Below are 20,696 nucleotides of genomic sequence, written 5' to 3'. Positions count from 1 at the left end.
GGATGTTCTATGGGTGAATGTTTTTGTATTATTTAAATCTTCCAGCTAGAAGAAGATTGGAGTCACTGTCGGTTTCTGATTTCGCTCTTATAGCCTCTGGGATATTTACGGAAGGATCAGTTATACACATACCTGAACAAGTTTGGTGGCAGTGTCTAAAAGTATGACTCATGGTCCTTTTGGGGCAGATGGAAAAACTTCTATAAGTTAGGAGTAAGAAAGTTATACAAAATTTGAAAAACTTTAGTCTAGGGCTTGAGGAAATACCCCCAGCATACCTAAGTATAAAATACATTTAAATTAAATAGTTAGCAAACTAATCACTGTTTTGCATCTCGTACACATCTATTGAACACTCAGAAAATTTCTCCCAAATTTCAGCTGCACAGAATTTTCCTTGTGCTGTTAGAATTCTATTTGGCATATCTTCCCCTCTAGAGGGTAATGTACCTCATCATAATTAGGCTTTTTTTGGGGGATAGGCACTCTAGGAATCAGTCACTGAATTATACGTTTTGACTGATGTGTTCATTTGTTTGGGGAAGAGGGAGGTGGATAATTAATTGCCCTCTTGTGGAGAAGAAAAATGCAGGTATGTTGAACTTTGCTCTATCCAAAGGTATCCAAAAATTCAACTAGAAGGAGGAGAAAGAAGGAGTGCTAGAAAAGTTCTAGAAAAATATTCCTGATTATAAGTGGAAAAAGATAATATTCTATATAATTTTATCTTGAATAATTATTCAGTTGGATACATTATTGCTCTAATTTTATAAAAATATAGTTTCCTTGAAGCTAAAATTTCCGTTGCTGATTTTGAAGTTCATTTGAACATCAGTAATTAAAAAGTGAACAATGCTCCAAGCCCTCTAAGGGCTGCATGCTCCAGATCCCTAGGAAGGGTTAATGACCCATGGCCAACCAGGAAGACAAGGTGTGCTAAGGAAATGGAGCTCTCAGCAATGCCATTCAATCTGTCCACGGCCTTAAGTTGTCATGATAAAGATTAACTACTCTCCTTAGAGTACAGAGGGAACTGATTTTTATTTGAAGCAGTTCTCTGAGATCATAGGCCCAGCTTAGAGGGTTGAAAGTCTGTGCTGAGCCAGGCTGCACCTTCTATTCACTGCTTAAATACTCAGCACCTGGATGCACTCTGGGTCAGGTGAGTCCATAGATGGCTACGCTGTGCTTAGCTATTAATGGAATGTGAGAGTTCAGAGCATTCCTGCCCTTCTTTCCATAGCCTGGGATGTACGGTGCAAAGCCCAGCCCTCAGCATTCTCTTCAGCTTTTAGTTTGCACAACAACCATAGCACTCTCAAGAATAAATGGGATCAAAGGGCAACCTACATCAAGTGAGACCTCTTTCACAGGTATCACAGGGGCAACTGAAATTACTGGAGAGTCTCTCAAATGATGGAGGTGACAATGGGAGAACATGGAGGCTCATCACCTTATTTTTACCCCTTAAGAATATGTATACCTAGACACTAATTGATGCTAATTGGGTCCTTCCTGGATTGGGTATTTTAAAATCTGTATTTTATGTGCTTTGCTTAAATACTTATAGAAACTCATCCCCTTAACTGAAAGATGCCATGGAGTTTTCAACTGTTGAATTTCAATTGCCTTACGAATCCAAGGATTTTACTCATAGAGACTATTAATGAACATGGTTAATGAGATTGTGCTATTGTGGAAAAAACTGAAGCAAAGAGGAGTAGAGGGGTTGGCATAGTGAATGGAAGAATTTGAACTGGAACACTTAGCTAAATGAGATATTTCAAGTATAATGTGTGAGTATCTGTTCAGAGGTAGAACAACCAGCCCAGGTAAATTTTAATAAAAGTGAAGGAGCTGTCACTTTATTTAGACTAATATGCTTGAATATTTGTAACTATAACTTGGTACAAGTATTTAATGCATGATACTGAATTGTGTCAACTATGTATTTGTAAGGAAAGACCCCTATGCCAAAGATATACTTGTTGTTAATTTACCTGAAAGACGTAAGAAATACATTTTTTAGGATTGATAAAATTTTAAAAGCCTAGTCATTTATTCCATTGTCAGCTTAATGCTGCTTAAGAGCACAAGTTTTACTCTTTACTTTTTTTTTTTGCGGTACGCGGGCCTCTCACTGTTGTGGCCTCTCCCATTGCGGAGCACAGGCTCCGGACGCGCAGGCGCAGCGGCCATGGCTCACAGGCCCAGCCGCTCCAGGGCATGTGGGATCTTCCCGGGCTGGGACGCGAACCCGCGTCCCCTGCATCGGCAGGCGGACTCTTAACCACTGCGCCACCAGGGAAGCCCCTTACTCTTTACTTTTAAATGACTACTGCTTTATAGAGCTCCTCTTTTCTTAATCTAGGGCTATCCAGTGCTCATTTGGCCCTGGATAGTGGGAGAGAAAGGTTTTAAATACAATCAGGTCAATTGTTTTTGCCATCAGAGAGTTAAGAGTAATGATGGGGCTTCCCTGGTGGCGCAGTGGTTGAGAGTCCGCCTGCCGATGTAGGGGACACGGGTTCGTGCCCCGGTCTGGGAAGATCCCACATGCTGCGGAGCGGCTGGACCCGTGAGCCATGGCCGCTGAGCCTGCGCGTCCGGAGCCTGTGCTCCGCAATGGGAGAGGCCACAACCGTGAGAGGCCCGCGTACCACAAAAAAAAAAAAAAAAAAAAAAAAAGTAATGATGGATTCAATGTAAATTAAAGCCTCCATAGATGAAAATTAGGAATATCTGATTAAATAACTTGCATAGATTAAACTTTTGGAGGGGAGTGTGAGTGGGTGAAGTACAGAGTGGCAAAGGGGCAAATGTAAGGATGGCTTCTCTCCCCTCTCCCGCTGTCCTCCTCTTGCTCCTTCCTTCTCACTAAATCATCTCCATTAAGTGTCTTGAATACTTTGTAGAATGAGGTGGGATATAAATAAACTAAAAACTTCATAACTGAAATATGACAAATCTTGAGAGATTCAATGTATCCTTTGGCAGTATCTCAGAATCACAACTTTCTGTTTAGAAGGGATAGGCTCCCTGTGGCAAGTTACACTTCACTTTCTCCTCTCACCTCTTAGGACAACCCTAAGATTCCTATCAAGATTCTACTTTAACTACTGGTTTAAACTCCATGATCGAATATTAGTTACACGCTGTTATTCATGATCGAATATCAGTTACACGATGTTATTTCAGAGTCGAATTGTCTTTCATTGAGTTCTCTGTGTCATCCCTGTTTCTAAACGCCACAGATTATAAAGAAATATGTAGAAGATTAGGTTCTTAGCGATGATTCCAATCTTTAAAAAATAAAGCCAAGTTTGGCACTCCATATCCAGAATGTAAATTCCTTGTAATACATATGAAAAGTCATCAGATCAATACTGAAAAACAGACCATTCTCCATGATACTCTGATATTAAGTATTAACTCTGACCTGAGGTGCCTGTAAGGATGAAAGACATGGAAGTGGAGTCTGCATGCCATATACAGATACAGCTCTTTTAAATACAATACCTATGATGATTTCTGCCTCATTGTCACCTAGCAATTGAATATTTTCTTATTCCAGCTCCACTGTCATTGTCTTAGTCCAACACCATTATCTCTCACCTAGTCTTCTTCAATAACTTCCTTCGCTTCATGCCAGCTTACTGGACATATATTCACCACCAAATGTAAAATAGATAGCTAGTGGAAAGCAGCCACATAGCACAGGGAGATCAGCTCAGTGCTTTGTGACCACCTAGAGGGGTGGGATAGGGAGGGTGGAAGGGAGACGCAAGAGGGAGGAGATGTGGGGATATATGTATGTGTATAGCTGATTCACTTTGTTATACAGTAGCAACTAACACACCATTGTAAAGCAATTATACCCCAATAAAGATGTTAAAAAAACCACAACTTCCTTGCTTCCAACTTGCCCCTCTACAATCAATCCTCCACATATATCAACTAGAGTCATCCTTTAAAGATGTAAAGATCATGCCCACTTAAAAACCTTGGACAGCTTCCATTGCAGTGCCATAAAATCCAGCACCTAGCCTGGCCCTTGATCTGTGTGATCCTCACCTCTCTGACCTCATCTTTTATACTCTCCCCCTCAATGACTGCTCTACAGCCACACTGGCTTTCCTTCTCATTCTAAAATGTGCCAAGCTCTTTCCAAATTTAGGAATTTACACATGCTTTTGCCTCTTCTAGTGTGTTCCCTGACTTCCATCCCCACCCAGTCCCCATGACTAGCATCTTATTTTTCTACAGAGTTCATTGGCTTAAACATCACCTCTGCAGAGGGTCCTTCTATAAGCAATTTGTCAAAAATGTTCCATCTCTAATTAGAGCTCACATTTGTTTTCTTTAGTACTTTTGTTTAGAACTTATAATTTTTTTTTTTTTTTTTTGGTGGTACGCGGGCCTCTCACTGTTGTGGTCTCTCCCGTTGCGGAGCACAGGCTCCGGACGCGCAGGCTCAGCGGCCATGGCTCACGGGCCCAGCCGCTCCGCGGCATGTGGGATCCTCCTGGACCGGGGCACGAACCCGTGTCTCCTGCATCCGCAGGCGGACTCTCAACCACTGCGCCACCAGGGAAGCCCAGAACTTATAATTTGTAATTGTATATTTATCTGTTGATATGGTAGTACTAATATATATATTTTTTAATTTATTTATTTTATTTATTTTTACTTTTAGCTGTGTTGGGTCTTCGTTGCTGTGCGCGGGCTTCCTCTAGTTGCAGTGAGCAGGGGATACTCTTCGTTGTAGTCCGTGGGCTTCTCATTGTGGTGGCTTCTCTTGTTGCGGAGCACGGGCTCTAGGCACGCAGGCTTCAGTAGTTGCGGCTTGCGGGCTCAGTAGTTGTGGCTTGCGGGCTGTAGAGTGCAGGCTCAGTAGTTGTGGCGCATGGGCTTAGTTGCTCCGCGGCATGTGGGATCTTCCCGTACCCAGGCTCGAACCCATGTCCCCTGCCTTGGCAGGTGGATTCTTAACCACTGCACCACCAGGGAAGCCCACTATTTTAAAATATTTCCCAGTTTATGTTTCTTTATCAGTCTTTCTTTCTCTGCCCCCAATCTGCCTTCTAGATCCAGAAAGTAAAAAAAAGAGAACAGGTACTTGACGTTTTTAGTGAGTCAGTAGACTTGGAAATGAAGCTTGGAGGAGAGAGAGGGTTATCTGTTGGGCTGGCTAAAAAGTGCCTTTGATTTTTAAGTAAAAATAAAAGACACATTTTTCATTTTCACCAAGAACTTTATTGAACAATGTATTCACCCTCTTATTCCACTACCTTCTGCCATTTTTCAGGCAACTTAATAATTCCATCTTCCCAAAACTTATCTTTTTGAGCAAAGAACTGTTCCAGGTGTCTTTTACAGTCTTCCAGGGAATTGAAATATTTTCCATTAAGAGAATTTTGTAAAGACCAAAATAAATGGAAATCTGAAGGCACAATGTCTGGTGAATACAGCAGATGAATCAGAACTTCCCAGCCAAGCTGTAACAGTTTTTGCCTGGTCATCAAAGAAACATGCGCTCTTTTGTTAACCTGATGGAAGATTATGCATTTTCTGTTGACTAATTCTGGACGCTTTTCGTCGAGTGCTGCTTTCAGCTGGTCTTACTGGGAGCAGTAATTGTTGGAATTAATCGTTTGGTTTTCCGGAAGGGGCTCTTAATACAGGATTCCCTTCCAATCCCACCATATATACATCACCTTCTTTGAAGACCGGCCTTTGATGTGGTTGGTGGTGGTTTATTTCTCTTGCCCCACGATATCTTCCATTTCATGTTATTGTACAGTATCCACTTCTCATCACCCATCACAATTTGTTTTAAAAACGGAATGTTTTCGTTACATTTAAGGAGAGAATCGTGTGAGGAAACACAGTCAGAAAGGTTTTTCTCGCTTAACTTATGTGGAACCCAAACATAAAAGCGATTTACATAAACAAGCTGGTGCAAATGATTTTCAACACTTGATTTAGACATTTTGAGTATGTCAGCTATCTCCCTTGTGGTATAACGTCGACTATTCTCAATTAATGTGTCGATTTGATCACTATCAACTTCAACTGGTCGGTGGAGCATGGAGCATCCTCCAGCGAGAAATCTCCAGCACGAAACTTCACAAACCACTTTTGACACATTCGATCAGTCACAGCACCTTCTTCATACATTGCACAAGTCTTTTTTTGCGTTTCGGTTGCGTTTTTACCTTTCTTGAAATAATAAAGCATAATATGCTGAAAATGTTGCTTTTTTCCCTTCCACCTTCAATATTAAAATGGCTACACCAATTTTGATAAGTTTTTTTTATAATGCATGCTGATGTGACAGCTGTCACATACAATCTAACAAAATTGTTTTGAATGAAGTTAAAGACAACTAAGTGCTGCTACAGCCACCTTACGGAAAAAAACGAAACTTTTAGCCCACCCAACAGACTCCTTTAGCTCCTTGTTAGCTTGCTAAATGCCAGGTGTGAGCAACTAAACCTATAATTTTATATAAGGATAGTCTAATAAAAAAAGAGGAATTGAAGAGAAACTCAACTCTTTCTAAGCCCCGGGCAAGTGTAGGAAGAAGAGACCTTAACAGATAGAGGTAGGAGGATTAAGATGCTGGATATTTAGGTCTTGAAACCTCTGTAGGCCTCAGTTCGATTAGGTGCGGGTGACACCAAGCACCTAATCTAGGGAGCAACTGCCCACTCCTCCCAATTTGGTGGGATGGCAAGGAGATCACTGAGCAGGGGATCCCCCACATTGACATGGACACCCAGCATCATGAACAGGGTAGGATGGCATGTCCAGACAGAGAACATGTAGCTTGCACTTCTAAGCCTCCTTTGTTTCCTGTGTGGAGTGAACATTTTGTTGAAAGCTGGAGATTCAGCCAAGGAGCATCCTGTGGGCATGCAACAGAAACAGGAAGGGATTTCCTGGGCCTTGTCAGCAGATATGGGACATGATGCTGTCTCAGAGGCCTGCAGCTAGAGAGAGAAAAGGGGGGACCAGTTCAGGGAGAAGGGCCAAAAGAACAGGTTAAAGGGATCATAGACTGCAGAGAGCAGCCGATCCTGCAGGATGGACCAGACCAGTCACTCCTTATGGAATTCCTCATTATTCCATTCTGAGACTAGAGAAGGAGGGCACAGTGGGGTCCAGAGGATCCTTCACTGTGCCAGTACAACTCACAAAAGACTTTCACCCAACATAAATCCTGATACCACCTTGGAGAGGAAGACAGAGGGAGTAGGAATAGCCTAAAGATAAGAGAGACTGACTTATTATCCATAAAGGACTGAGGATTACCTAAAAAGGGTGGTTTAAAATATTGGAATGGGCTAGGTTATAAATGGCATTGTACTAATTTTCTTCTACTATGTGGGGCTTTGAGAATTAGTTACAGAACTATAAAAGAGCTACATTTTCCCCCTGCTCCTATGAGTTGTAGTGGATAAATTTTGTCTCCCTCTTATGTTTGCTATATGTATCGTATGAGGACAGGAGTCTCACTGCCACATCTCTTGCTCTTGATATACTGCTCATATATAGTGAGTGTCCAACAAATCTTTGCTGAATGAATATTAGTCAAGAGTTCTGCACAGACATTTCTTAGACAACCATTAAGGAAAAGAGAATGTTCAACCAGCTACTTATGTCTAGGAGAACTGAGTCTCTTAATTAAATTGGCAGTGTAATGAAGAGTAAAAGCATTAGAATTGGATCTGATTTCTACCTCTGGTTCTGCCACTAAATATCTGTGTGGTTTGGAGTAAATCTTAGATTTTGTTTCAGATATCAGTGTATGAATGTAAAATTTAATCTCAGCTTCTTCAGTAAATTTTATAGCTGTTAGTTTCCTAATGGGTTCAGTAAACATTTTCCAACCATCTATTTATTATCTATTTATTTAGATTAATAACTGTTGAATGTCAGCTTTTCAGAAGGAAGATGTTTTCTAATAAATGTAGTTATATTGCCAGCCACTATTATAAAAGAAACAAAAGCTTTTGTTCTGGTTCAGTTATATTAATTACGGAAAACTGGCAATAACTCAAATTCTTTTCCTTCTGAAATGACCTTACCTGGGTTATCAGTAATGGCTACCTAGTGATATCCAATCACTATTTACTTCATGTCCTTACCCACATATCCAGGTGGAATTTAATGACCCAGTGCTGGGCTCAAGAACCTGACCAAAGACCTACTTTCCATAAAATTCAAGAACAGCTTCAGTTATTCAGAAATTTTTCCTTAAATAGTATTTCTCAATGCAGAGGAGAAACAAACCCCAGTGGAGTCATAAATGAAGCCTTTGAAGGTAAGTTTGGTTCTTCTTCAGAATTTTTAGGTTTTCTCTACAGTGTGAACTGAATAAGGTTAAAATGGGATGTATGTGGAAGACATCTTACAGTGCGTAAGAAGAATAATATACTGGCACTGTCCTCAAAATCAAGTATTTATTGTACTCTTTTAAAATAATTTTGATTTGTTCATTAAATTAAAAAGAAAGAATGGTATGGCCCCTGGATTTATAATTTAAGATAGTAAGAATGAGAATTAACATGTTATATTTTCATGAGGCCTGTTCTCTCCGCTGCCCACCCCTCATGCCAGTTTGTACCTCAGTAGCAGAGTTGAGTTAATTATAGTTGATGGTACATTGTCGTCATTGGTCTATGCAAGACTTCTCGTTCATTTGTTTGTTTAGTCCCTTTATCTCCATATTCCTCTCCTGTTCTATTTCCTCCCTCCACCTGCCAGGCAGCCATACTAATGTCTTTAATGTGTATCTTTTAATTTGTTGTATATTGTATGCATGGATACTATCGTGTTATGTAATGCTTCTTTTCTTTCTTTTTCATTAAGTACTGTGTTTTTATGAGTCATCCATGTTGCTATGTATATATCTAATCTGGTGCTTTTAACTGCTATTTAGTTTGCTATGATTATTGTAGTGGGTCACACCTTGCTAAGGTCTACTGTGATTCCACTACAGTATTTTGGTATTAAAACACAGTAGTCAATTCTTTTCCAAAATCAGATTTACAATACATTTGCCTAATTGGCTGCAGAAAAATAAATTTAAAAATGATCCTTTCCAGCTGCTCTTAAACTTCATCCCATTATTAAAAGTTCATAGGACCCTTTTTTTTTCAAATGCAAACATTCTTGCTTAGAAATAAACCTGGCAAGATGGACCATGACTCAGAATCCCTCAGAAATTAAGACTCTCCGTCTCTGCACTGATTGATTACACAATGGCTGATGGTTGCCCTGGAGTCATCGCTCTACAGTGAGACCTTCACCTTAAGTGATGCACTTGACTAATAATAGCAGGGAAAAATATGAAGTCCAAGGATGAATATCTGCTTGTCTTGTTTGCTGTGTTTCTGACTATACATTTTGAGTAACTTTGGATCCATGACATGAATGGAGATAAGACTCTGATCATGAGACTTCTTTAACACAAACAGCTAAGTGACAGATTGGAAAGGGCTGTGCTTGCTTTGAGCATGCATCCTGATCCTCATCAGAATAAGCCTTGTTAAAAATCTCATATTGGCTCTACCTGCCTTCTCATCATGGAACCGAGCTGATTCTAGGAGTGCCAATGGTTGAGCCCTTAAGAGTTATAACTGCAAGGCAACCCCATTTTTCTGGAGGGTTCTATACATATACTTGACTGTGTGAAGATCACCCAGGTTAAGAACAAACATACCTATAAGCCATTCTACATACAATAACATCCTTCTCATTTTCTAAACGTTTGCTTAATGTATTCCTTTGAATGAATTTTTGAGAAAACTTAAAAAAATTATTTCAACAGATACCTGTTGACTTTTGTGCAAGGCCTAGTGGTAAGCACCTGAATTTAATGTATACTATTGGGATGCTTTAAAGAAAAAGAAGAGGCAAGAATATTTCTTTCCCTTGAGAAACTAGAGTCAGTTTCTTTAATCTTGTATGTAATGCTTAGTAGTGAGCTGTTCTTCTACTGGTGATTTTGAAAGTTGTCCTTGTCATAGGACTGTGTCTCTATCCACAGGAAAGGTAAGTGTCACCAGTCCACTACTGAATAATACTGTTTTGCTCAAGCCATTTGAATCTGCCCCTGCTTGGCCTGGTTCTTATTGGTTGTAACTTCACATAAGGAAACTTTAGAGGAACAGCAATCTGGGGTGGTTCGCCAATATGTAAAATGAAATCTTTTGTTCCTGAGGTAGATGAATGGCAGGCAGTAAGTGGGTTGAGTTGATTGCATAGATGTCTGAAAGGCAAGCAGAACATGGTTTTGCTTACTGGGCACTGAAAGCATGATTTCCTTACTAAATCACTGCTCTGATCTCTAGAAGGAAAAGCTTAACTACTAAGCCTCTGATTCAGATTTTCTAGTGAATATCATTTTTGTGGCCTTTATAAAATGAAACCCAATCATCATCTTTTTAAAGGTTTAAAAAAAATTTTTTATGTGATTTTACAATCAAAAAAGTGACTCCTGATTCTTTCCGATTTTTCTTCTAACTTTCCTAGTAATTAATCTCTGTCATAGTTCTTGCTATATTATTTTTATAACTGTATTTAAAGATCTTTATTAGAAAAGTAATTTATGTTTATTGTTTAAAAAACATATAAAAGTATCTAAGCAGCATAAAAAGTTAGTCTCTTACTTCTTCCCTGTCCTTACTCCCCGTGCTAGCCATTGTTTGTCATTTGATTATATACTTCCAGATATTTTATATGCATATACAACCATTGACAGATATGTTCATTTGTGTATGTTTGTATACATACACACTGGCTGGTAGTCTAGAGGAATGAGTGAGATGTAGATTCTCTGGTCAGTTCTCCACCATTTTTCTTTTTTTTAACAAATGAGTGTATTTTTGAAGAATCGGTGAGCAGATGATTTTAAACTACATCTTCTGCCAGAAGCCAGGAGGCATTCTATGTTGCCATTGAGAGGGAATTCATGTTCTATGAGGGTCCTGTGGCAGCATGCCAAACCTACACTGTACAGCAGAGGGAGAGTCAATAAAAGCCACTGAGAGATTAATCCTAAACTGAGTCCTGCAGGGGTGTGAGAAGAAGGTATCTCAGGATACAGGGAGCAGTATGTAGAAAGTCAGGGAATAATAGAGAATGGGGGTTCACAGAACTGCAGGTAGTTTATCACACTTGACGGTGGGAAATGGCAAGTGATGAAACTGGAGGAACAGTGGTCACACAAATCACATAAGAAATGAAAATTAATGAAAGCTGAAATAATGAATGGTGACAGGTATAGAAAGCAGGATATGGAAACCAGACTTACCACAGGGGTAGATGCTAGAGGATTTGGCATCTAATTGGGTGAAGAAGAGAGAGGAGACGATGGTGAATCCCAGTGATTTGAGAAACTAGGTGCAAAGCTGTGCTCTTCCCATAGGCGGGGGGCACAGGAGGAGGGACAGCTTTACGCATGTTTGGTTTGAGCTGAATGTGGGAAAAATGAAGAAGCCCAGTATTCAGTTGGAAATACAGGTCGTTGAAGTCAAGGGTGTAATTGAGGTTATTCAATTAAAGTGTATAGAATTAGAAGAGAAGTAAACAGTGGATGGGACCCAGAAAACAACCAATATATGAGGGAATGACAAAGAAAGACGGTGGGCACTGAGAGGAGAAGTCAGAAAGGGAAGAGGAAGGCTGTCATGGAAATCCAAAGGAGAGAGGCTCACAGACTTGAGAGTGGTCAAATGCTGCAGAGATAAAGAGTACCATAGGGTTGCGAGGAATTTACAGTTGACTTGTGTTATATTTTAAAATTCAACTCCTCGCTCACGGAAGCCTTTCCTTCTAATGTGTACAGACATTTTATACAAAAATTACGGAGGCTGTCATAATGGGTGTTAGAGGGCCTGAGAGCTTAGTTTTACCTTAGGGTCTACCAGAAGTCTCCATCAACCCTTAAGAAAATCTTTTCACCATGTAGCATTACCTAGTTCATCTATGAGATCGAGGTAACAGTACATATAGAGAACAAAACTCTTTTTGTGAATGGCTTTTAATTGCAGTATTAATTAACTTTATTTTAGCACTTTTTTATATATCACTTGTGCTATGTGGGTTAACTCATTGAATCCTCACAATAGCCCTATGAAGTGGGCATTATGATATTACCATTTTACAGCTGAAAAGATTGAGGTTAGTCACTTGCCCATGGTCATCCTGCTGAATGGGGCTGGAGTAGGACTCTATTCTAGAGCCTTTGCTCTCATCCTTCACAGAGACGTGGCTATGGTTAGAAAACTGCTCCCACACTCTCCCCACTTTGTTTTCTTTGGTATGCTGATTTATTTAGGTGCTAAGTTGTTGAAAGACTGAATTAAAATTCTAAATAATATTTTAAAAAAAGAGAGAAGCAGACATAATGAGGCAGAATAAGGATGCAGGAAGAGGTTAACAGGGAATATAATCAAACTCTGATAATTTAGATAGAAACAAGTAATTCTGTGCCATTGACAGATATATAATTTTGGTACAAGAGAAATTCACATTCTGAGATTTACAATGAATGTAAATCCTGATGATAAGGAATGGAAAGAGATACGGGGATCACCCAAAATTTTGATAATTCGATGTAACTGAACAAAAGTGGCAGAGAAGAGAGAAGAAATAGAATGAAAAGCAGAGTTTGCATATTTGCAAAGGATAGAAATCATGGAACAGTCTCTTCAAGGCAAGCCTAAACTTAATTACCTTTTAAGTAAAAGAGAATGTATTTAATAATAGTTTGCTGCTTTGCAGACTGGTGGGCATATTTAACAAAACTGTAAGAAGTCTTCTTTGTTATTGTAGGAGATATGTAAGAAGAGAGGAAAGCCACTGGGAGGACTTTTTTGAAAAAAAAAAAAAAAAGGCATTAGGATTTCAGGGAGCAATAATACCATGCCTACGCTATGGTCCTACTGACCTAATGGGGTGGAGAGGGGATAGAGAGAGAAGATTAGTAACATATCTGGGGATCTAGTAAAAATATCCCAGTGACTTCATCCAAACATTTGTGTAAACATCACCTCATCAGTCCCAGAGAGTTCTACAGGAAACAAATCTAAATGCTCTTCTGCTGTTCTAAACATAGCCAGTCAGCCAGCATATGTCTTGTCTGTAAATATCCTGTCTTACTTAGAAGTCTTTATTTTAATATTTCCCTCTTAAACCAAGGGTTGCCAAGTGCATGCCATCTTTTCTCAGGATCTCTCTCTGCTTTAAGGACCTGCAGGTTTTCTATACAGTACTTTTTAAACCAAAATAAACAACCCGCCCCATCTCTCATAATTATGCAATAAGAAAATGTACTAATTGCTGAAAGCTTGCCAGGGTCAAGTTACTAAATATTGCCCTAAGTACTATGAACCAATGAAATAGTTAGCTAATGGTTTTTCTTTGACATATTGCACCAGAATTTGTAAAAAGAATTTATTTGCCTTATGTAAAAGATTTTTTTCCAAATAACTCAATATAGGGAAAAAATTAAATCATGTTTCAGTAGAAAGTTTCCCAATATGCTATTTAATGGACTAAATGTATGGCAGTGAAGCAGCTGATAACATGAGTAGCTAGACCTATATTGTAGGTGTACATTTTTGTTGAAATTCTAAATACCTTTAGCCTAATTTCTTTAAGCCCTTCAGGAATATCATCCTAATTTCCTCAGTAATCTGGGCTGCCAGGCAATTTAAAGTTAAATATCCTATTTCTTGCTATCATTTTTTGATATTTTCTATTGCTATTATCATGCATAGCAAGTTATTCTTATGAGTTTCTCAATGGCTATAAGTACATATTGACAATATGTTGGATCCTTCCATAGATATTCAGCACTTAGGCACTAACCAAACCTGACATCTGATAAACTTATTTCTGTGGGGGAGATATTTTACAACACTATCTGACTATTTGTGTGGTTTGAACTATACTAGAATGATGTTTGAACAATGAAGAGGAACATGGGGTGATGCCCAAGAACCTGTGAGCCTGTAGCTCGGCCTTCTGGTTCTTCAGCAGTGCGGGGAGGGTCTGAAAATGAAACAAACACCTAATAAGACAGAGCAAGGACAGTGATTCACATGCTTCTTTAATAAAATAAGCTTTGTAGTTCAGGTTTGGAACTTGGTAATAGGGAGATCCATTAAATTCCATCAGGGAATGATAGATACAATGGTGCTTCCCTTAGTCCTTTGAAATTATTTAAATCTTCCCCGTATTTCAATTTAAATAAATCCAGCCTGGGTGTAGGTCAGGGCTAAGCACAGAAGCTTGGCAGCCTGGCAGCCCTCACCCACACATTTGGATGCTCTTGTGCTGGAAGTAGGATGAGGAGAAAGGGAAGGACCTGCGTCTACTGACTGGAATATTTCTGATTTGTAAAACGTGTTGCTGTATGAAAGGACAGTAATATTTCCGACTGTAAATTTTTCATCCAGGTAGTAACACCCGGAGGTTGGAAAGCATTGATAAAAAGCAAATAATTCCCACAATATACATTTGCATATTTATCTTGTTGATTCCCTAGAATTTTGCGGAATGTTTCAGAAACCCTGCAATTAGGTTTCAACAAGAATTCTTAGACTTTTTTAAGTAAGAAGGTCAGCCTCTAAGTAGAGAAAGACAAAATAATATGAGCACAATTGTGAAGAAGGTCAAACTACCCTCTGGCTGCCCATCTTTCTACTGCCACGCCCACCTCACACACATGTGTGTCTGGAGTCAGGGCCTCTCAAGGACTCCTGCAGGGCACACTGCCCACCACCTTCTTGTCACACAGCACAGCAGCTCCACTCTCCCCTCAGGGAGGTTAACATGAGGACACAGACTAGAGCCAGACAGTTTAGCTTCAAATTCTAGTTGTGTGACCTTGGGAAAATTGTTAAACTCCTCTGTCCTCAATTTCCTCATCTGTTAAATGCAGATAGTGCCAGTACTGACTTAATAGGAGAAGAATGAGTGAATATATGCATATCGCTTAGAACAGTGCCTGGTACGTAGTAAGTACTCTGTAAGTGTTAATAACAATTATTATTATTATATTTCATATCAGTGCTTATCACCACCTGACATAAATTTAGTTTTGCACTAGTTTATTGTCTGTCTCTCCCCATTAGGACGTAAACCCCAAATAGCAACAAATGTGTTTTGTTCACTGCTGTATCATCAATACCTAGGACACAGCCTGGTGTGCAGTAGGCATGCAATAAATATTAGCTTAATAAATGATTAAATTACTTTATCTAAAGAAATACATCTTTAAAGGTAGGTATTTTAGCTGATGTGGCAAGATGAAAGGGTAAGCACTTCACACAAAAAGGGCCGCCCTAGGGCCACTAATTCCTGTCACAAAGACCATGACCTGTTTCACCTGTTATGGCAGAGTTAATCACCTCTGTGCTCTCATCACTTTATGTATTCCTTTCTTATATACGCACACATGACCTTCCATGGTACTATTTCTGCTTTCCTACTAGACTGCACTAGTGTCAAGGACAGGGAACATGTCTTGGACTTTTGTGTTCCCTTAGTGGTCATCATAAATATTTGCTGAACCATTGGGTAAGGCTGGTGTTGTTCTAATTCTCATAGAGCCTGGATATTACAGATAAAGGAAACCAAACAGATGCTAGAATAACTTTTGTATTTTTTTTCACAGATGAAGATGGTCATATGATTTGTTTGAATTCAGATTACGTTATGTCAGCTGCTTTACTGGAAACCAAGAACCAAGAAGGGTTAAACTATATGGTACTTGCTACAGAATGCAGACAAGGTGAAGCAAATTCTGAGGGTCCTCTAAGCTCCAAGGCATCTGAGTCTTGTGGTCTGAGGAAAGAAGAGAAGGAATCACATGCAGACAAAGACATCTGCCAAGAAAAACAAGTGGCTTACTGCCCTCCTGGCAAGGCTGAAGGCCTGAACTATGCCTGTCTCACTCACAGTGGATATGGAGATGGGTCTGATTAATAGCTCTGTTAGGAAAATGCAGAGTTGAAAGAAACACTCCTCCCATTAAGTAGTCGCTGAAAGAAAGCCTAGTAGAATGATAGATGTTGTGGGTGGTGGTCTATGACTCTGAACACAGGGAAGTTCCTGAGTTCTCATCTTGGCCCCAAGAGCCATTTGGTTTTAGTTGTGACAATCCCCATACCAACTGTCTAACCTTCAGCAGAATTCTGAGGTGAACCTTTGAGCATTTGGGAAAGCTTAGAAAGACTCATGAGTCTGGAAATGAAACTGTGATTCCTCACCCCGAGGTCTCTTAGGCTACTGCCCACCCTTCAGTCTGGGCTGTAAGAGAAACATCTTAGTTAGGTGGTTAAAGACTAAACACTTACGTTTAGAGAACTGAAGGAGGAGGATGAGAAGTGTGCTCAAGGGGCCAAATGAACTACAGATTATCCCAAAAGGGACAAAGGAAGTGACTAAATAACTCTACACATACAGAAGGAACTAGCACCTATGACACGAGAAGTCATTTGGAAAGCTATTACTACAATAAAATATTGTCCTTAATGACTACTCTAAAATACTTTGTGTTTTGGAGACTTGGAACAGCAGCTTCAGTCATAATGACAATAGGACCATGAAGGTCTCTACGTCCTAAAGTTTAGCATTCCACGATCTTTGGGTCATATAAAAATCACTCTGTGACTTGTGTGCTGTTACAGAAATTAGCTAATATAAAGATGGTTTTTGTTTGCCATATCTTTTATACATAACATACTTAGGATTACATTTACTATCCAAGTGTCCTTAAAATTAAACATAAATGATTATATAATGTTAATTCAAGCTGTGTGATTTTTAGCAACCATACAAAATAATAAACACCTAAATGAGAACTAGTAAAAATTAAATGAGAGCACCTAAATGAGAGCAATTAAAAAATTGCTGCAGAGAAACACTCTGATTTAAAGCCAGTTGTTTTTTTGCAGTTACCCATTTAAATCTGAAAGCCTCAAATGCTCTAATAGCAACACCAATGAAAGTATTGTGTGTTACTTAGTTGCAGTATACAGGATGTTCACGAGCTATAAAGAACACTTGGATCATAACATTTGCTAAAAACTACTGTGGAAGAGGAACACATATGTTTTCACCTTGGATCATTTAGTTCATTTTAAAATTTGCCTACTGCCTGAGAACCTGCACAGATGATAGGCTGTATGATGAGGAACACAGGGAGGTCAATGTGTCAGTTCTGTGGTGAACAGCCCCCAAGTAAAGGTCCAGGATTTATGGCCACTCTGCCACATCTGTCATCTCACTGAACAAGGCAGAATATTTTCCCTCTGATCTTTTGACTTTCTAATGGGCACTGATCATTCTTTCTGCTAGCCCAGCATATGATGCCCCTTCCTGTGTTGGGGAATTCCTCTACCATTATATTCCGAGTGGGAGCTACGCTCCATTTGCTTCCCCAAGATCTCTCGCAGTAAGAAGGCAGGCAAGTGACCCTAGCCCCTACCACTCAGACACAGCCACCACAGGCTTCTAATTGAGAGCGAAGGAAGCAAAGAAATAGGAACCACAGTGAGTCGTCCCTGGTGACGGTGGCAATTGCAGTTGGTCTAGCTCCCAGCATGCAGTGTCCAGGGCCAGGAGAGTCGGCAGAGCAAGTCTGGAGCCTGGTGCCTCTGGCAGCTGGGGAGGCCAGACTGGCCTGGTTCTGCTGTCTGCTTCTGGCCGGGCTCCTTGTCTCATAGCCTCTGAGTTGGGTTCTCAAGCCCTCCCAGGGATTCTGTGACTTATCTCCATAGCCTTTCCCCCTCCCTGTATTTACATTTATTGATTCAATCCTTTAATAATTTATTCAACACATAGTTATTACATGCCACGTTCTGTTCCAAGCACTAGAAATACAGCAATGAACAAAACAAAATCCCTGCCTATATGGAGTGTAGTTCACCTACTATAACTACTAGTGTAGTTCACAGTACTGAGCATTTGGCCAGGTAGCAGTTTCAAAAATAAGAAAATGGGTAACATGGAGTGTGGTCATCTACAAACACTGGCATTAACAGTTCATCCTGTCCTGGGAGAAGCAAAAGAAATGAGAGATAGGGAAGAGCAGACAGTAGAGGGTCTTAGTGCTAAACCACAGAGTTTGAATTTCATTCTGTAGTAGATGAGTCATCAAAGCTTTTTAAAAATTATCTCCATAGCCTGTTAATAAATGTTTTTCTTTTAAGTCAGCCAGAGTCAGTTTCTGTTTCTTGCAACCATGACTTTTGCTCTGCCAGTGCCACAGACCTTTATTTTGGAATACACAAAGGGATTAGAAGCATATAGAAGAATTCGATTTTCAGTGCAATACATTTGCATTACAATCTGGACAATAGAGAAATTTATAGAATAGCTGAGGGGAACAGCCCGTAAAATATCATGTTTCAGCTAGGATATAAGTGCAAATTAGTAGTCTTTTTAAAATAATTCATAATGAATAATATTGGTAGAAATATTTAATGCAACATAAAATAGACAGTGGCTGAAATCTCATAGGGAAATTTATTATAGATGAAAGTAATTGATAAAAATACAAATGGATGGTAATACTGAAAAACATGTAAGTTAATTCTGGAAAAATTAAATTTTGTAATCAAGAGGGAAAAATTGGCAATGGCTAAAATTGGCACTTGTTAAAATATGTTCTTCACTAAAAATTAACAGAAGAATAGAACCTTATTGATAAATTTTTTATCTGCAAAATACGACCTGGGAATGTTAGACCTGAGAGAAATAATGGCTCCCAAAGGCAGAAGTTATAATTGGTATGAATGAAACAAAACGATACAAAAGCCGATCAATAAATCTAACCTTCATTTAAAATTGTTCAAGGAAAAGAAATAATCCATAAGATTATTATGGTTTAACATTGCCAGTTGAACAAAAATTTACCTGGATAAAATTAATGTGTTGCTATAATTCTGTTGAAAATGTTTTATTCAAAATGTCCTGGAGAAAAGAGCCTGTCCCTGGTCTCAGATACCCTCTGTGTTGCTTACCCATCCTGGTTTTCCCTGGCCTATTGGAATGTTCTCACCTATTCTTCTCTGCTTATCTAAATTCCAGTCTTCTTTTAGGATCAGCTCATATTCCAACTTTTTGGAAAGGCTTGTCCCTAACTCCCTCCCCTCTCACTTCTCAGAATTACTGTTGCCCTTCTTGTCTTTATATCTCATTTGATGGCAACCACATGTATTTCTATTCTATTTCTATGTATTTTATCTACCCAAATAAATTGCAAGCTTTCCGAAGACAGGGTGATGTCTTTTAACACTTTATACCTTTAATCTAAAGTAAGTATTCATACCTAATGGATGAATTGGCTTTCTCATCATCCTTTTCCAACACACTTCACAAGTCTTCACTTTTAGCTCATGGAAGGGATGCCAGAAGATTGGTCTACTTTCAAGAGGGACTCGAGGATTCTTTAGATCCTGAGTTATCTCTTGAAACCTAGACATATTATAGAAGTTGGTGGACTTCTCTGAGGTCAGGATCAAACTTAGGTGAAGCCTGAAATTCTGAAATCCCTTGAAATGATGTTAAAGGAGGCAAAAAATTATTTTATCATTAGCATTTCTCCCATCTTCAACCCAACTTTTATCCTCAGAATAGCCTTATGGATGTGGAATAAATGTCATAAATTTTAAGTTGTCCTTGACTTCTCTTTGACCTTCTCTCTTTGGTAAAGAGGAGCCCATCCAATTTTGCTTTCTGCATTGGTCAAGGCTATGGGGTGCACAAACCAGAATACCTATCCCAATCCTTCTAGGCTCTTCACAACTAGAAGAATAAAGGGGACAAAATATACAACCCAAACTCCATTGTATATATTTTAGAATATTTCCTTCCAGGTTTTTTTTTTTTCTTCCCCATGTGAGCTTATTTTCATGGCTGGAGTAGTTGTATTTCTCTTGTTTATTTTTTTTATTTTTTATTTTTTTTCACTTACTTTATTGCATCAGCTTTCCCCCTTATTAAAAATTCTTTGTGAATGTTTCTAATGACTGCATACATCCTTTAGGATGGATATACTATTGTTTAGTCTTCCCATGTAGATTCATTCACTCATTCATAAATATTTACTGAATGCTTACTACACAGGAAGCATTGTTATAGGTGCTAGGAATAGAGCAATAAACAAAGCTAAGTCTTTGCCTTGATGGAGGCCACATTCTAATATTCTATCAATAGATGGGGGAGAAGACATGGTAAATAAAAAACAAAAATATATATGATAATACATTAAAAGCATCATACACCATGATCAAGTGGGATTAATTCCAGGTTGCAAAGATGGTTCAAACATCCATAAATGAGTCAGTGTGATACACTGCATTAACAAAATGAAAGATAAACATCATATGATCATCTCAGTAGATGCAGAAAAAGCATCTGACAAAATTCAGCATCCATTTATGATAATAACTCTCAACAAAGTGGGTATAGAGGGAAGGTATCTCAGTATAATAGACCATACATGAGAAGCTCACAGCTAACATCGTACTCAACAGTGAAAAGCTAAAAGCTTTTCCTCTAAGATTAGGAACAAGACAAGGATGTTCACTCTCACAACTTTTATTCAAAATACTATTTGAAGTCCTAGCTATAGGACTAGGCAAGAAAATAGGCAAGAAAAAGAAATAAAA

General features: G+C 39.1%; 1 protein-coding gene across 4 annotated transcripts in view; it reads left to right on the top strand.

Moving 5' to 3' along the window:
* The window catches only part of ROS1 (ROS proto-oncogene 1, receptor tyrosine kinase), a 117,778-nt gene extending 99,541 nt beyond the window's left edge, over positions 1-18,237 (top strand). For 3 of the 4 annotated variants that reach the window (XM_067011713.1, XM_067011711.1, XM_067011710.1), the window contains 2 exons: positions 8,166-8,329; positions 15,695-18,237. In XM_067011713.1, coding sequence (XP_066867814.1) covers positions 8,166-8,329; positions 15,695-16,005 — 475 coding nt within the window. In that variant the 3' untranslated portion in view covers positions 16,006-18,237. Of the gene's footprint in view, positions 1-8,165; positions 8,330-14,959; positions 15,025-15,694 lie in introns of those variants that run through there. The other variant, XM_067011712.1, reaches the window with a different exon arrangement.
* Positions 18,238-20,696: the final 2,459 nt, after the last annotated feature.

The sequence above is a fragment of the Kogia breviceps genome, chromosome 13 (genome assembly GCF_026419965.1).
Source record: "Kogia breviceps isolate mKogBre1 chromosome 13, mKogBre1 haplotype 1, whole genome shotgun sequence".
NCBI classification, from domain to species: Eukaryota; Metazoa; Chordata; class Mammalia; order Artiodactyla; family Physeteridae; genus Kogia; species Kogia breviceps.
Note: the sequence above shows the minus strand (reverse complement) of the source record. Positions and strands in the feature narration are given on the sequence as shown.